Genomic DNA, 15470 nt, shown 5'->3' with positions numbered 1-15470 from the left:
TATTTTCCAACATTTTGTCATCAATAAGACATTGATCATTATGAGATATGGAGGTGGTAACACTCAACATGTCTAATCATTTAATCACTTCCAGGTTACACAAGCAGATTGAATGGACATTTTAATGCAGCAATATTATCCCTTTAACATCTCATAGATATCTGAAATGTGACCCCGACAACACACTTTTTGACGTCAAAAGCCAAAAAGGTTGGAAACCACTGGTTTCATCTTTAACAATGTGTTGTATTTTAAAAGCTTGTTATATTATCCATTCTGTCAAATCTTCATCTGAAAAGCAACTGAAGCTGTCAAATAAATGTAGTGGAGTAGAAAGTAAAATATTTCATTCTGAAATGTAGTGGAGTGGAACCTACGGTAGCTGTGAAACATGTGAAAAACACAAACCTCTCTAGAGCCAGTGTTTGGTTTGTCCATTCTGGGCTACTGTAGAAACATGGCGGTGCAACATGGTGGGTGAGGTGGTGCTCTCTATGAAGATATAAAGGACTCATTCTAAGGTAACAAAACACAACGATTCTTATATTCAGGTGATTATACACTAATGAAAACATACTTATGAATATTATATTCCATTTCTGCCATGTTCGTCCCACTAGATGCCACTAAGTTCTACACACTGGTCCTTTAAGTACAGTACTTGAGTGAATGTACTTAGTTATTTTCCATCACTGCACTTTTTGAAGGATATATTTCATTTTTTCAAAGTCTGTTTAATACAATACCCACATCACCATATGTACATTGAGTTTTTGTAATAATTCACTGTGTGCATACCGAGTGATCTCCGTTCATCTGCTCTACTTCATACCTGGCGGGTGGATTGACAGGGAAATGAGGAAGTGTAATGTCAATGTGTGAAGTTGTCTGGATGAACGGTTCTTGAGAAAATTATAAAAATACCTCATAAACAATTGTTAGAGCCATTTGTATCTAAAACTGTGTTAAGGTCATTCCCTGGTTGCCACAGTAGGTGGCGTATTGGATAGCAGCATATGGAAATGTATATGTTGAGGAAGAGGCAATTACTCCTCAGGTGTGCTGCTTACCGGGAGAAGCACACAGTTTTTTTGATCACCGTTTAGAGGCTAATCTTTAAGCCTTTTTGTTGTTTTCATGCAAGTTATAGATATAAGTGTATGCATAGCAAATGCTTTATTGGTGCATGTTGATAAATAAACACATCTGAAGCGCAAGTCCGAGGATGTTTGATTTAGTACATGGAGCCGCCACATGACGACACGTCAATTACATGTCGTAACAGCCCCTCACTGTGGCTTAGGTTTTTGTTTTTGTCGAAATCAAGTCACTACAACAATGTTGATTTGCTTCTTCTTCTGCCCTTGGAGTCAACAAACGGAAAACAAACAGCGCCACTCAGCCATTGCAACCAACAATGGTCAGAGATGGTTCAAGACATAGTGCAGTATGTCTCAGGCATGTTTTGAACAGGCTCTACAGTTCATCAGATCAACTTCAGCTCAACTCAAAATTGTAGTCTCCAGATATTCTGCATCTCAGGCATTTAGGGGACGGGCACTGTTCTCTCTAGGTATTGAGAAATCGTCCTGTGTTTTTTGGTTGTTGTTTTTTTGGCACATTTTCCTCCTTTTTTGGTTTGTTTTCTGTTTTCTATTTTTTTGTTTGTTGCATGCTCATGCTCATCTTTCTGAATCTGCACTAGAAAGATTAAAAAATCTTCATTCTTGTAACAAAATTTTTGTACATACTAAGCTTGATGTTTCTCCAACTTGCACAAACCCAATGTAATTTATTCCTTCTTGCAATTTTGTATAAAGAGATCTTGGGAAACGTATCATATCATAATTTAATCATTGACTGAAATGTTGTCTTTGAGTTTCCAACAACATGTACACTAAAACATGTGACACATGGGCTTAAACCCCACAGTTTATACAGATATATACTGATATATATATACATATATAGTGTGTGTATGTATGTATATGTATATGTGTGTGTGTGTGTGTGTGTGTGTGTGTGTGTGTGTGTATATATATATATATATATATATATATATATATATATATATATATATATATACACATATATATATATACATACATACACACATGGATCCTCATCCTTGTTGGATAGAATTCATATGTATATGCGTGTAAAAGATGAAATCTGATAAATTAACTGTAACCTGCACTGTTTTCTACCATCAGTGATCTCTGATACCTCAAATACTTTACACTGCACAACAGTTTAAATCCATTTTGATCAATAAATAGACTCAAACTCGAACATTCAGAAACAAAATTTATTTATTTATTTTTAGAAGTATTTATTGAAATCTTCTTGACCATCTGTGGCACTACTGAACAATTATTGATGATCTTGTGTGATTAATAACACATATAAACTAATATTGCAGAAATACATCCAGTAATAAAACAATAACCATCAACCATGAATTATCTGCTATTGTTACAAAATATGCTCAACAATAAAATATTGATTAACATCCAACTTCTGAACTTATTAATCAGAAAAAAACAAACAAGAAAATGAAAAAAGTGGATGTGAAGATTTACAAGAAGTCACAGCAGTGAATTAAAGCTTTTTCAGTCCAGGATCAGAAAGTCTTTGTTGTTTTCTTGATTCAAATGTTTTGGAATCTTTGAATCTTTTATTCCAGTTTCCTTTCCGACCCTTCATCATACATGAGACTCATCTGACCACCTGCTGGCTAAAAAAGTGTAAAAGCAATCAGAGTAGCTGCTGATCCAAACCTTCTCTGTGTTCTTCATCACATTTGGTGTCTGTATTTGTGAACATATTGAACATATTAAATTCTCACTTTTTTGTATTTGCCCTCATTTTTTCTGGGTATAAAAGTCCTGCAGGACCAAATGACGACAAGAGAGAACTTTTTCTATCCTGTGTGGGACGTTAGGATCAGCAACAGTCTTTTACTTGTTTTTCTTTGAATTCATCTTTATTTTATGGATAAACAGTTGTTGAGTAGTTCTACGACAACAGCAGATGTCACTTTCACATCAATTTGCTCTCGCTGTGTGGAGGTGGGTGAGTTCTTGTGTTTGGATCATTTTTTTATTAACTGATAGATGATTTGCAAAATTAGAGATAAACTGACATGAATCATTTGAATTACCAGCTGGATTATTGAATTTCTCTTCTCAGCTTCCAGCTTGAAATTCTTGGTGTTCCTTCAGTTTTTTTCTCATGTTTCCTCTAACTTATCAACTTATTCTCTCTCTTTCTGTCATCCTTCTGTTTCCTCAGCAGTTAATATTTTACTTTCTCGTTGATTGCTCTCTCTGTTCTTTGGAACATTTTGGTGGTGTAGTGGCTCCATTCTGATCTTCTGGATCAGCTGTTTGACCTGATAATGATCCTTAAAGTCATTAATGAACACATATTACTGGCTGTACTATCAGGAAGGTATGGGGTCCAGGAGAAGCATAAGAAATACACTGAGCAATATCTTTATCTGTTGTCTTCATCTCTGTGTCAAACAGCCTCTGGGTGTCAAACTTTTATTTGTCATATTTGTTACTGGGAACAGATCTACATTAATATTTTCATGTAAAAACAAACTGTTTACTTATTAGTCATATAATTCAATTAATTTTACACCAAATGAGGAGTGGGTTGGCATGCACGGGGAGAGACTGATTATTTGTTTTGGTGATTATGCTGCTCATCTGTTTGTATTGTTATCTTCTATAACAGTGAGACGCAAAGAATTGAAATTAGCAGTCTGATGATCCTTCTATCACTCTCTCTGCCTTTTGGAACATTTTGGTGGTGTAGTAGCTTCCTCCATTCTGCACATTTATATTTCTGATCTTCTCCAGTACTTAATACTGATCTAACACTGAACATGGTCCCTTACTAAAAAAGAAAAAAAAAGAAAAAGTTTACATCCTCATGCAAAATCAAAACTGCGTAATCATCAGTATATAAAAATCAAATTTCAACACACCTGAATACAAGTCATTCACATATAGGCCTATTAAAATACTAAGAACCTAAAATGCCACATGTTACAGTAGATGTTAGTAAATGACCTCAAACCCATTCTCAAGAATGCCATACATGAACTAAGATTTCTTAAATATGTAAGTGATAATCAACGAGTAGGCGTGTGTTAAACGGTGTCAAGGCACAGCATGGAGGCGAAGAACCGCTCAACGCAAAGCAAGTTGATTATCCTGCCTATACCATTGTCATTTGCCAACAAAACAAAAGGAAAGCATTCGCAAATATTTGGTTTTGCACTGAAAATCAAAAGGTTATGACTCAAGAGTTTATTGTTGTCATGACAACTTGTCACACTGTACTCGCCGCCAGCCTGAATCAAGGCTTAAAATTCAATGTTCTTTTGTTGTTGGTAGAGAAAGTCTCTCAGTATATTAACTGCCCACATTTTGTCTTTTTTGTATTAATCTCATCCTTCTCTTCCTTTATCGTTTTAAGCTCTACAGGGGTCAGTTCATTGTGATGTTTTTGGTTTTGGTTCGGTTTCTTTCTTTTCTTCTCATTTCTTTTTCCTCTGCGGCGTCCCATTCTTTAAAACTTCATAACGAGTAAGCTTTGACAGCTGTGCTCTTTAATATTGCTATGGTTACAGGTTGATACATTTAGAACGGTGATTAAACTTGAGCTGAACTACATGTTCATTAAACAGTTTTAACGCACACCTGCCGGCCAATCAGAAAAGAGTATTCACCTAGACCTAGACCATGGTATAAAATGGTATAACATCACCCATTAAAATACATTTAATTTCAAGCATGGGTCATTTCAATAATACATTCTCCAGTCTTTAAAAACTATCACAACATGGAGCATCATAGTAAGTCTCTATGAGGAGGGTTCTAGATCTTGGAAGGCAAATATCAAACATTAAAATCTAAGCAAACTAAAATTTTTACAAATCATATTCAATAATAAAACACTCATTAACTAACTGATAGTATTAGAAATCCTGCCTAATAAGAAATACAAACAAGACGGAATGTGAATCTGCTGCAGTGCTCCATCGCAAAATCAAAAAGATCATTTCTGAGAAACATGTTGCACCACTCGTGTAAAAGTGTACTTAAAAAAGTTTATGAACTGTTGGATTAATTTGGTCTCTTTCTCAGCTTCTTGTCTGGCCACCATTTCCTGTATTTTTTTCATTTCTTTTGTTGCCTCCTCCTTATCTCTTTCACAAGCATCGCTCAACTGATTCCTCATGTCCCTGTGCTCCCTCATCCATTGCTGATACTTTTCCTCTATTTCCTTCATCAGTTCTTCCCGCTCTTTGCGGTTTTGCTCTTCTCTCTCTTTCAGGATTCGGTGTTTCTCCTCTTCTATCGCTCTCTCTGCCCTTTGGAACATTTCGGTGGTGTAGTAGCTTCCTCCATTATTCACATTTATATATCTTATCTTATCAAGCAGCTCTCTGACCTGAGAGCGATCCTCCAGCTCATTATTGAACACGTGGTACTGGTTGTTACATTTGGCCACAAGTTCCTGCAGATCTTTGCTGCACCTCAAGAACTCCTCAATAGGTTTCCCTTTTAGCAGGTCACCATGAGTAAAGAGAACCATGCTGTATTTGTTGGCTTCCTCACCAAAGATTGTTTGAATTATTTGTATAGTCTGCTTTTCTTCCTCTGTGAATCTGCCCAGTTTGATGATGACCAGGAAGATATGAGGTCCAGGTGAAGCATACAGAATGCTCTGGGCAATATCTTCAACTGTTTCCGCTTCAGTGTTCCTGGTGTCAAACAGGCCTGGAGTGTCGATAACAGCAATCTTTTGTCCATCCACCTCACCATAAGCCTTTTCACAGCATTTGGTCAAAGATTCAGCAGCAAATTCAGATTTAAAGCACTTTTGACCCAGAATGGTGTTTCCTGTGGCGCTCTTCCCAGCTCCAGTCTTCCCCACCAACACAATCCTGATACACTCATTATTGTCGTAGCTTGTGGTAGATTCTCTCTGGAGGCCTGAAAAACAAGAATTGATGCTTAGTGTATTCCTAATGTTTTTTTCAGTGTATCTCCATTGGAGATGGACAGCTTTGACAGTAGTTGGGGGACTAAAGTTGTGTTTATACAGTTTTAAGGTATATTACAGTTTCTACTCTTGTTATAGTTGCTTGTACTTTCTTTCAATCTTTTTCTTGTATTTGCAGTTCCACTGAGTAGGTTACTGTACAAAATTATATCACACTTGGATTACTATAGAAAACAATGCTTGTACCTAATCTCAGGTTGTGTGGTGTACACAGTGTCGACTCGCATTCTGTATTCATACCATTATGTTTGTATATTATATTGTTTATCTGGCCCCAGGTTGTAAAAGTGAAATGAAGAATAATCTGGTGCCACTTTATGTTAAAGCACAATAAGTTGTTTTATTAACAGTTAATAAATCCTTTAATGAAATTTTGAAATTTATTCTGGTCTGCAATCAATACCATAAATATATACACATACAGACATACATGCATTTACATTTAGTTGTATACCTATACACACACACACACACACACGCATAAAAAAGCGATTACTCTAATACTGCAGTTGAAAAATACACAATAACGCAACTTAAAGATTTCTGCAGTCCAAAAAAGGGTGTAGGCTGAAACTACAGTTTATTATTATTTATTACATACTTTTAACAACACATCACATTAGACCTCAAAAGGTAACTTCAAACAACAAAAACAAAACCAAAAAAAGCAAAATAAAACAAACAACATACAAACAACTTAAATATTCATTTTAAACATTTTTTAAACTTTCCTTAAATGTTCTGCAAATTCCTCTCAAGTCATAATGGTCCTCATGCAAAAACCACTTGTATAAACATATTTGTTCTTAAGATGCACAAACAAGTGATTCAAGAATATTTGTGGCATCATCAATGTTCTTGTAGTTAGAATTTTCTCTGGAACGAAACGAAATTTCGAGTTCAGACCTGTTTAGTCATGAATAGATCATCTCTGCTTTTCTTCACATGAGAGAAACACTTGTTTGAAAATTATGATGTAATGTGTTAAACATATTATTCAAACGAACTTAATGCAAAATTAATATTCTGTTCACCATCATATCATCACCATGGTTGCCAATTTGCCATGGTTTTTAGATTATATGATTTTTGTTGCCATATGTTGGTGCAGCAACTTCTATGTTTCTATAGTAACTAAGAAACTTTTCTCTCTGACAGCTGCTGTTGATACTGGACAGACATTACTGTCTCTCTGGTTGTTTTGTATTCAAGCGGGTTTAACAAATATATATATACATACATACAACCCAGTCTCACATCGAAATGTACAATACCTATGTTGGTCCACAGTGCAAAACGTATTAGTTTCACAATAACTGGTCTAAAATTGTGAGATCCCCATGTTTTTTGGCTTATTCTTTCATATTGAACTGCGTCCACGTCACGTGGCTGCCAGTTTCTGTCTGCAAAAACAAACAAAATGGCTGACATTTCTTTTATTCTCAGTGGAAAATGCAATATTTTAGGATAGTTTCAGCATTAAAATGCATTTTGATGACATTTCTAGTGGGAAATATGCATTTTGTTTTCATAATCTTTGTTCAGTGAATGTATATGATGTTTAGTTTGTCAGTTATTATGAAGGTTGTTTCAGATCTCGTGGGAATTGTGAGAATCCAACGTTTTCTATTGTTGCTATGGTGGTTGCTATCGACATTGCTGTCGCTGAAACCTTTGCGTTGTGTAGTTATCTGAGCTGTTATAATCCCACTCACCGTCTTAACCACACCCTAGACCTTGTTTTGATTTATGGGATTGAAATTGAACATTTAATAATTTTTCCACAAAATCCTATTTTATCAGATCATTTTTTAATAACTTTTGAATTCCTATTACTGGATTACACACCATTAGATAAAAATGTCCTCACTAGATGTCTCTCTGATAGTGTTGTAGATAAATTTAAGGAAGCAATTCCGTCAATACTGAATTCACTGCCATGTCTCAATACTACAGAGGACTCTTATGTTAACTTTAGTCCCTCCCAAATTGATAATCTTATTGATAGTGCTGCAGGCTCACTAAGACAAACACTCGACTCCATCGCCCCCTTAAAAAAGAAGATAATAAAACATAAGAGGTTAGCTCCATGGTTTAACTCCCAAACCCGCAAATTAAAGCAAACATCGCGAAAATTGGAAAGGATTTGGCGTTCCACCAAAGTAGAAGATTCTCGCTTAGCCTGGCAAGATAGTCTTAAAACATATAGGAAGGCCCTCTGTAATGCCAGAGCCGCCTATTACTCAGAATTAATAGAAGAGAATAAAAACTGCCCTAGGTTCCTTTTCAGCACTTTGGCCAGGCTGACAAAGAGTCATAACTCTACTGATCCATGTATTCCTATAGCTCTCAGTAGTAACGACTTTATGAGCTTCTTTAATGATAAAATTCTAACTATTAGAGACAAAATTAACCACCTCCTGCCCTCAACAGGCACCGTTCTCTCCCCAAACACAGGAACCTTGGTAACGGCAGTAAATCCTGACATATATTTGGACTGTTTTTCTCCAGTAGACTTGTCTGAACTAACTTCAATGATTTGTTCAGCTAAACCATCAACCTGTCTCTTAGACCCCATCCCAACTAGGCTGCTTAAGGAAGCCTTACCCTTAGTGAGCACTTCTTTACTAGATATGATCAATCTGTCTTTAGTAACAGGCTATGTACCACAGTCCTTTAAAGTAGCTGTTATTAAACCTCTTCTTAAGAAGCCTACTCTTGATTCAGGTGTTTTAGCCAATTATAGACCTATATCTAACCTTCCATTTCTATCCAAGATCCTTGAGAAAGCAGTCTCTAATCAGTTATGTGACTTTCTACATAACAATAGTTTATTTGAGGATTTTCAGTCAGGATTTAGAGCGCATCATAGCACAGAAACAGCACTGGTGAAAGTCACCAATGACCTCTTAACTGCATCGGACAAAGGATTTGTCTCTATACTTGTCCTGTTAGATCTTAGTGCTGCATTCGACACAATTGACCATCAAATCCTTTTGCAGAGACTGGAACATTTAATTGGCATTAAAGGAACTGCATTAAGCTGGTTTAAGTCCTATTTATCAGACCGATTTCAGTTTGTACATGTGAATGATGAATCCTCCGTGAAGGCAAAAGTTAGACACGGAGTTCCACAAGGTTCTGTACTTGGATCAATTCTATTCACCTTATATATGCTTCCTTTAGGTAATATTATTAGGAAACACTCCATAAATTTTCATTGTTACGCAGATGATACCCAATTATATTTATCAATGAAGCCAGATGAACCCAATCAGTTAAACAAACTCCAAACATGCCTTAACGACATAAAGACCTGGATGACCTGCAATTTTCTACTACTAAATTCAGATAAAACTGAAGTTATTGTGCTTGGCCCTAAACACCTTAGAAACACATTATCTAATGATAAAGCTGCTCTGGATGGCATTACCCTGGCCTCCAGCACCACCGTAAGGAATCTGGGAGTTATCTTTGATCAGGATATGTCCTTTAACTCCCACATAAATCAAATCTCAAGGACTGCCTTTTTCCACTTACGTAATATCACAAAAATCAGGCACATCCTGTCCCTAAAAGATGCAGAAAAACTAGTTCACGCATTTGTTACTTCTAGGCTGGATTATTGCAATTCCTTATTATCAGGCTGCCCTAACAAGTCTCTAAAGACTCTCCAGCTGGTCCAGAATGCAGCTGCACGTGTTCTGACTAAAACTAGAAAAAGAGACCACATTTCTCCCATTTTAGCTTCACTACATTGGCTTCCTGTAAAATCTAGAATAGAATTTAAAATCCTTCTCCTAACTTACAAAGCCCTTAATGGTCAGGCACCATCATATCTTGAAGAGCTCATAGTACCGTATTATCCCACTAGAACACTGCGCTCCCAGTATGCAGGCTTACTGGTGGTCCCTACAGTCTTTAAAAGTAGAATGGGAGGCAGAGCCTTCAGCTATCAGGCTCCTCTTCTATGGAACCATCTACCGGATTCAGTCCGGGGTGCAGACACCCTCTCTATGTTTAAGAGTAGGCTTAAAACTTTCCTTTTTGATAAAGCTTATAGTTAGGGCCGACCAGGCTCGCCTTGGATCAGCCCTTAGTTATGCTGCTATAGGCCTAGACTACTGGGGGACTTCCCATGATGCACTGAGCTCCTCTCTCCTCCTCCTCCTCTCCATCTGTATGCATTCATGTAACATCAATGCATGTCACTAACTTTGCTTCTTCCCCGGAGTTTTTTTTTTTTTGTGCTTTCTCATCTCACAGAAAAACGTGACTCCCGGGCCGAACCTTCGCGGTCCTTCACAGTCCTGATGGCATCCTTCCCTGTCTATTGATGCTTGTGCTTGTTGTTGTTGTTGTTGTGATTGTTTTTCTTCTGTCCCCCCCCCCCCTTTCCCTCTCTCTTTCTCTCTCTCAACCCAACCGGTCAAAGCAGATGGCCGCCCACCAAGAGCCGGGGTCTGCTTGAGGTTTCTACCCGTTAAAGGGGAGTTTTTCCTTACCGCTGTCGCCAAGTGCTTGCTCATGGGGGAATTGTTGGGTCTCTGTAAATTAAAGAGTACGGTCTTGACCTGCTCTATGTGAAAAGTGCCTTGAGATGACTTCTGTTGTGATATGGCGCTATATAAATAAAGATTGATTGATTGATTGATTGATGTTGTTTGTGTTATTTTATGTAACTGTTTGATGATGTTATTTCAATACAAACGTAGATTGTAGAGTGCAGAAATGAATTGAATTTGAAATCCAGAATTTGAAGCTTTGCGATTGGCTGACCGGAGTATCAGCTGCCTGGAAGTATTTCCACATTGTCAACATGTTAAGGTTTTCTTTTAATGATATTTTTAACATTTATCAACATAAAAACACAAAAGTGTCCTTGATAACTAAACAAGATTATAGGTTTATCTTAGGGACAACTGTTATTATTTCTCCTTCGATTCTGAGAAATAACGTTTTTCTGTCAGGTTTTAATGGCCAAAGGCTAGGGAAGAGCATTGTGTTGTGGGCGAATGTGGCGCGTTCAACTACTGTTTTGGGCTGTCTGCCATCAGTGGGCTTCATTCCATTTCAAATTGCCGCCATCTGCCACAACATGAATCCAAATGCCACTATCTGTGTTAAGCGTTTTATAGCCTGTGATTGTAAAATGTGAAGTGTGTGTGTGTGTGTGTGTGTGTGAAAGCAGTGGGGGAACTCAATGAACCAACTGCACATAAAAATCTTAATCAGTTTGGAATAAATTCAGTAATTAAAAGTAAATAACATATATAATAGTAAATAAAAGTTATCAAGGACGCTTGTGTTTTTTTGTTGACAAATGATAAAAATATCACTAAAAGAAAACCTTAACATGTTGAAGGTAAGGAGAATACTTTCGGGCAGCTCACACTCCAGTCAGCCAATCGCAAAGCTTCAAATTCTGGATGTTAAATTCAATTCATTTCTCCACTCTAAACTCTACGCTTTTTTAAATCCAAATAACATAATCAAACAGTTACATAAAATAACACAAATAACATAAGAGCACAGATAACTACACAATGCAAAGACAATGATTCAAACAACATGCAACTACGTGGTTTCAGTGGCAGCAGGGTCCATAGCAACCACCATAGCAACGGTGGAAAAGATTGTATTTCTACAATTTTCTGGCAAGACCTGGAACAACCTTCATAATAACTAACAAACTAAACATCATATACATTCACTGAACAAAGATTGTGAAAACAAAATGCATATTTCCCACTAGAAATGTCATCAAAATGCATTTTAATGCTGAAACTATGCTAAAATATTGCACTTTCCACTGAGAATAAAATAAATGTCAGCCATTTTGTTTGTTATTGCAGACAGAAACTTAACAGTTATGTGATGTGGACACAGTCCAATAGAAAAGAACAGACCAAAAAAAAGTATAGATCTCACAATTTTAGACTAGTTATTGTGAAACTAATATGTTTTGCACTGTAGACCAACGTAGGTATTGTACATTTTGATGTGAGACTGGATTGATATATAAATCCCCACATACAAAAATCATTTTCTTATTGTTTATGTCGTCATACAGCCTCGATAACGTATCCCTAAAGGTATCAATGCTAGATCCTGGTGTTCTATACTGCTTAAAGGCTAATTATATTTTTTGATTTCTCAATTTCAGTTTCTACAGTGATACATTCCATAACATTGTCAATAATTAATGACATAGGCCTACTACTCATACATAGCAACCCCCCACCACTTTTTTAATCCTATGAATAAAAATCATCTCATATCCCTCAGTTTTGACCATCGCAACTTGCTCTTCATTAAGCCAAGTCTCAGAGATCGCTATCAGCTACAGTATTTCTTCTTTTTAGAAAGAGTTGTCTTAAACAATGCTTGATCTTTAAAAAATTGTATTAAGGTTCCTTTTATTAAACTGTATTATTTATAATACTCCATCCATTTCACATTGTTCTTCAGTATTGTAATCAATGATTATGCATGTTGTGATGAAAATGATTCTCAGGATCAATATCTTTCTCCATAACATGCAATTTATGCTCTGTGGAGTCAAAAGTTTTCAGTCCAAGACTTTCATATCCTGTATTCTGTGTTAGTTTAAGATAAATACGATTAATATATCCAGATGGACATAAATGACATCTGTCAAAACCCATCATAGGTTGGTTTTAATGTCTAGTTTTATAACATCATATTTCATATTAGTGTCATTGTGGGCACATCAGGTTGGTACCGTTCAGTTTGTGTCTCTATTAAGATGCGTGCCTTGCTTTTCTGTTCACAAAGCGCATTGCGGTTGCCGGTTTTGTTTTACTGTCCGTCCTGGGAAGTATCTGGGAGGCTAACATATTCATATTTTGGCTCTCAAAGAATTGAAATAGGCTACGTGCTTCTCCAAAAATAAAAGTAATTGACTCAGCAGGGTGAGGGAAAGGTGAAGAGTTTTGATGTCTTCTATTGAGTCCTGTGCTTACAGTCAAGTCATAAATGCCAGAATATTATTACAAATCATCATCACATCGCTCCAGATGCAATTTTTCTGTCCTTCTCCTTGATAGATGACTTGTGCTCCCAGATCTTCATTTAGTCTAAGCAGTTTTGATTGTTTGTTAGCCACCTTAATCAACTAATTTGACTAATTCTTATCTCCTCCATCTCGACCTCATTCAGATGAGTTTTCTTTTGTGGCATTTCTTCTTTTTTTTAAGATCTGACTTTCTTTGGAGAGTTCAGTCTTTTCTCTCTGTTTGTAGAGCTAAGTGACCAGTGCCGCCACGCAGAGTACGCGGAGCGCGTGGGTCCTCAAGTACCAGGCGGGGGACCCCAAAATTAAGGGTGATAAAAATGTTATGATAATTATCACATTATTACATTTTAACATAAATTGAAAAAATATCTAAATTAGTTATGGACAGGCCCACCGTTTTTTTCATTGTATGTACCCTATTACTCAATTCAGGGAAATTAGATGTTTTTACCTAATATATAAAAACACATGGAGAAACAGGCAACTTTCATGAGAAAAACCACAAAGGTAAATGAGAGAGTCCTTAAAGCTAGCTACCACGTTGCTGAACTTGTGGCTAAGTCAAAAAAGTCCCACACTGTGGCAGAGACATTAATACTTCCCGCCTGCAAAGCCGTTGTAAATGAGATGATGGGACCTGAAGCAGCTAAAGAAATAGCCAAAGTCCCTCTCTCAGATAACACAATTTCAAGACATATTGATGACATGTCTGCAGACATCAAAGGTGTGGTTTTGGAAAAGATCTGTATCAGTAAGAAATTTGCGTTGCAACTTGATGAGTCTACTGATATTAGTGTACATGCTCGACTCTTGGCCAAAGTGTGTTTTGTGGATGGAGACACAATCAGAGAAAACTGAGTGAGTAGAAATATGAAAGATTATAAAATACTTTTTTCTTTGTGTTTATTTGATTCCTATTCAAGACACTTTGATGAGAATGACTTTACATTGTTAATATAGGCTACAGAGTTTCATTTTTTAACATTGTCGGCTGGTATGTGCCTCGTGATTTTTTTCAATGAAAAAAATGTACCTTGGCTCAAAAAAGGTTGAAAAACACTGTTTTAGAGGCTTGATCATCACGTAGGCTAATATGCATATTTAACTTAAAATATAAAGAACCGAGACATCACCGATGTCACCAGAGTATTAATATTATAAGTACAGTTGTATATTGACTCACCAAATGTTGCATGTGTGTTCCCCATGTTTGAGTAGAGGTACTGCTGTAATAAGGGGAAATAAGTCTGTGTAGCTTCTTACAACAAACCACACCCACAAAACACTGTTAACATTAAGGTACAGCAGCACCCTTAAAAAAACCCAATGAAAAATATCTCAAGGGTTGAGCCTGCCCCCCCCAAGAAAAATGACACTATACTGTATAAACATATTTAACATATAATGCAGGAGCCTGATTTCTGTAGAACAAGCAGTTTTACTTTCAATACTTAAATGTAGCTGACAATACTTCTGTACTTTTACTTTATTTAAATGTAGGACTTTCACTTGTAATGGAGTATTTTTACATTATACTGATACTTTAACTTAAGTGAAGGATCTTAGTACTTCCAAAACTGGATTAAATGTTGCTTCTGCTGTAAGAGCACATGAGTACACTGTTCACCTACAGATCTGAGAGGAAAACTTTTGAAAATATAGGAAGAATATTCAGCTGTTTGTCACCAGTTTATCATGTCTGTATTTTCCCACCAGGTGTCCTCGTTGGCTCAGTTTCTTTTGATACTTATCTGCTCCCATGCTGAAGAGTCTCTCTAATCTGAGTTTCATCCTGTTTAATTTCCTGTTTGTTCAATTAAATTTTTATTCTTTCCGTCCAAGTTATCAGACATGATTATAAAATGACAAGTTTTATAAATAGTTGCTTATGTCTAAATCACATGTTGACATCTGAATGAAAAGTGCTGAATATTAATCATTGTTACAAGTACAGAATGTATTCAACACCAATCAGTTTATGTTATGTAGCAAGTTGAAAATAACTATAATAACAAGTGTAATCAGTATCACATATGAAACAGATCCATTTATACATTTAATCACTTCAGTTAACAACAGGATTGTTATTATTCACTCTTTTCATAGTTTTCAACTGTTGCTTCACTTTATTTTTCTTCTAAATCTGCTCATAAAGTCATTTTATTTGTTGCAGTTGTTGTTTCATGTTATGTCCAGAGGTTTTGATAGAATTTCTGAAATAAACACTGACCATTTTTTAAATCTTTGAGAGACTGAATAAATAGATTTTATTCATTTTGCAAACATGCATCAAAATTCAGAAAAACTCTCCTGGTCAATGTTTTCATCCATTCATTCATTCATTCAT

The 15470-nt window shown here is 36.2% G+C and overlaps 1 protein-coding gene across 1 annotated transcript; it reads right to left on the bottom strand.

The window, feature by feature from the left end:
- Positions 1-3787: 3787 nt before the first annotated feature.
- Positions 3788-14349, bottom strand: LOC137194675 (GTPase IMAP family member 9-like). Its single transcript, XM_067606773.1, has 2 exons — positions 14307-14349; positions 3788-6014 (listed from the first exon to the last, which is right to left on the bottom strand). Exons 1-2 carry the CDS (start codon positions 14329-14331, stop codon positions 5074-5076), a joined length of 966 nt encoding a protein of 321 aa, XP_067462874.1. The 5' UTR covers positions 14332-14349; the 3' UTR covers positions 3788-5073.
- Between the last annotated feature and the right edge of the window lie 1121 nt (positions 14350-15470).

This window comes from Thunnus thynnus, chromosome 12, assembly GCF_963924715.1.
Source record: "Thunnus thynnus chromosome 12, fThuThy2.1, whole genome shotgun sequence".
NCBI lineage: Eukaryota > Metazoa > Chordata > Actinopteri > Scombriformes > Scombridae > Thunnus > Thunnus thynnus.
Note: the sequence above shows the minus strand (reverse complement) of the source record. Positions and strands in the feature narration are given on the sequence as shown.

What these genes read in the sequence shown, in the direction of transcription:
- LOC137194675 (XM_067606773.1), bottom strand. Translation starts at nt 14,331, where the DNA reads ATGGGGAACACACATGCAACATTTG. An exon ending in GAACACACATGCAACATTTG is followed by an intron (nt 6,015 to 14,306) that starts GTGAGTCAATAT and finishes CTTGTTTTTCAG; the next exon opens with GCCTCCAGAGAGAATCTACC.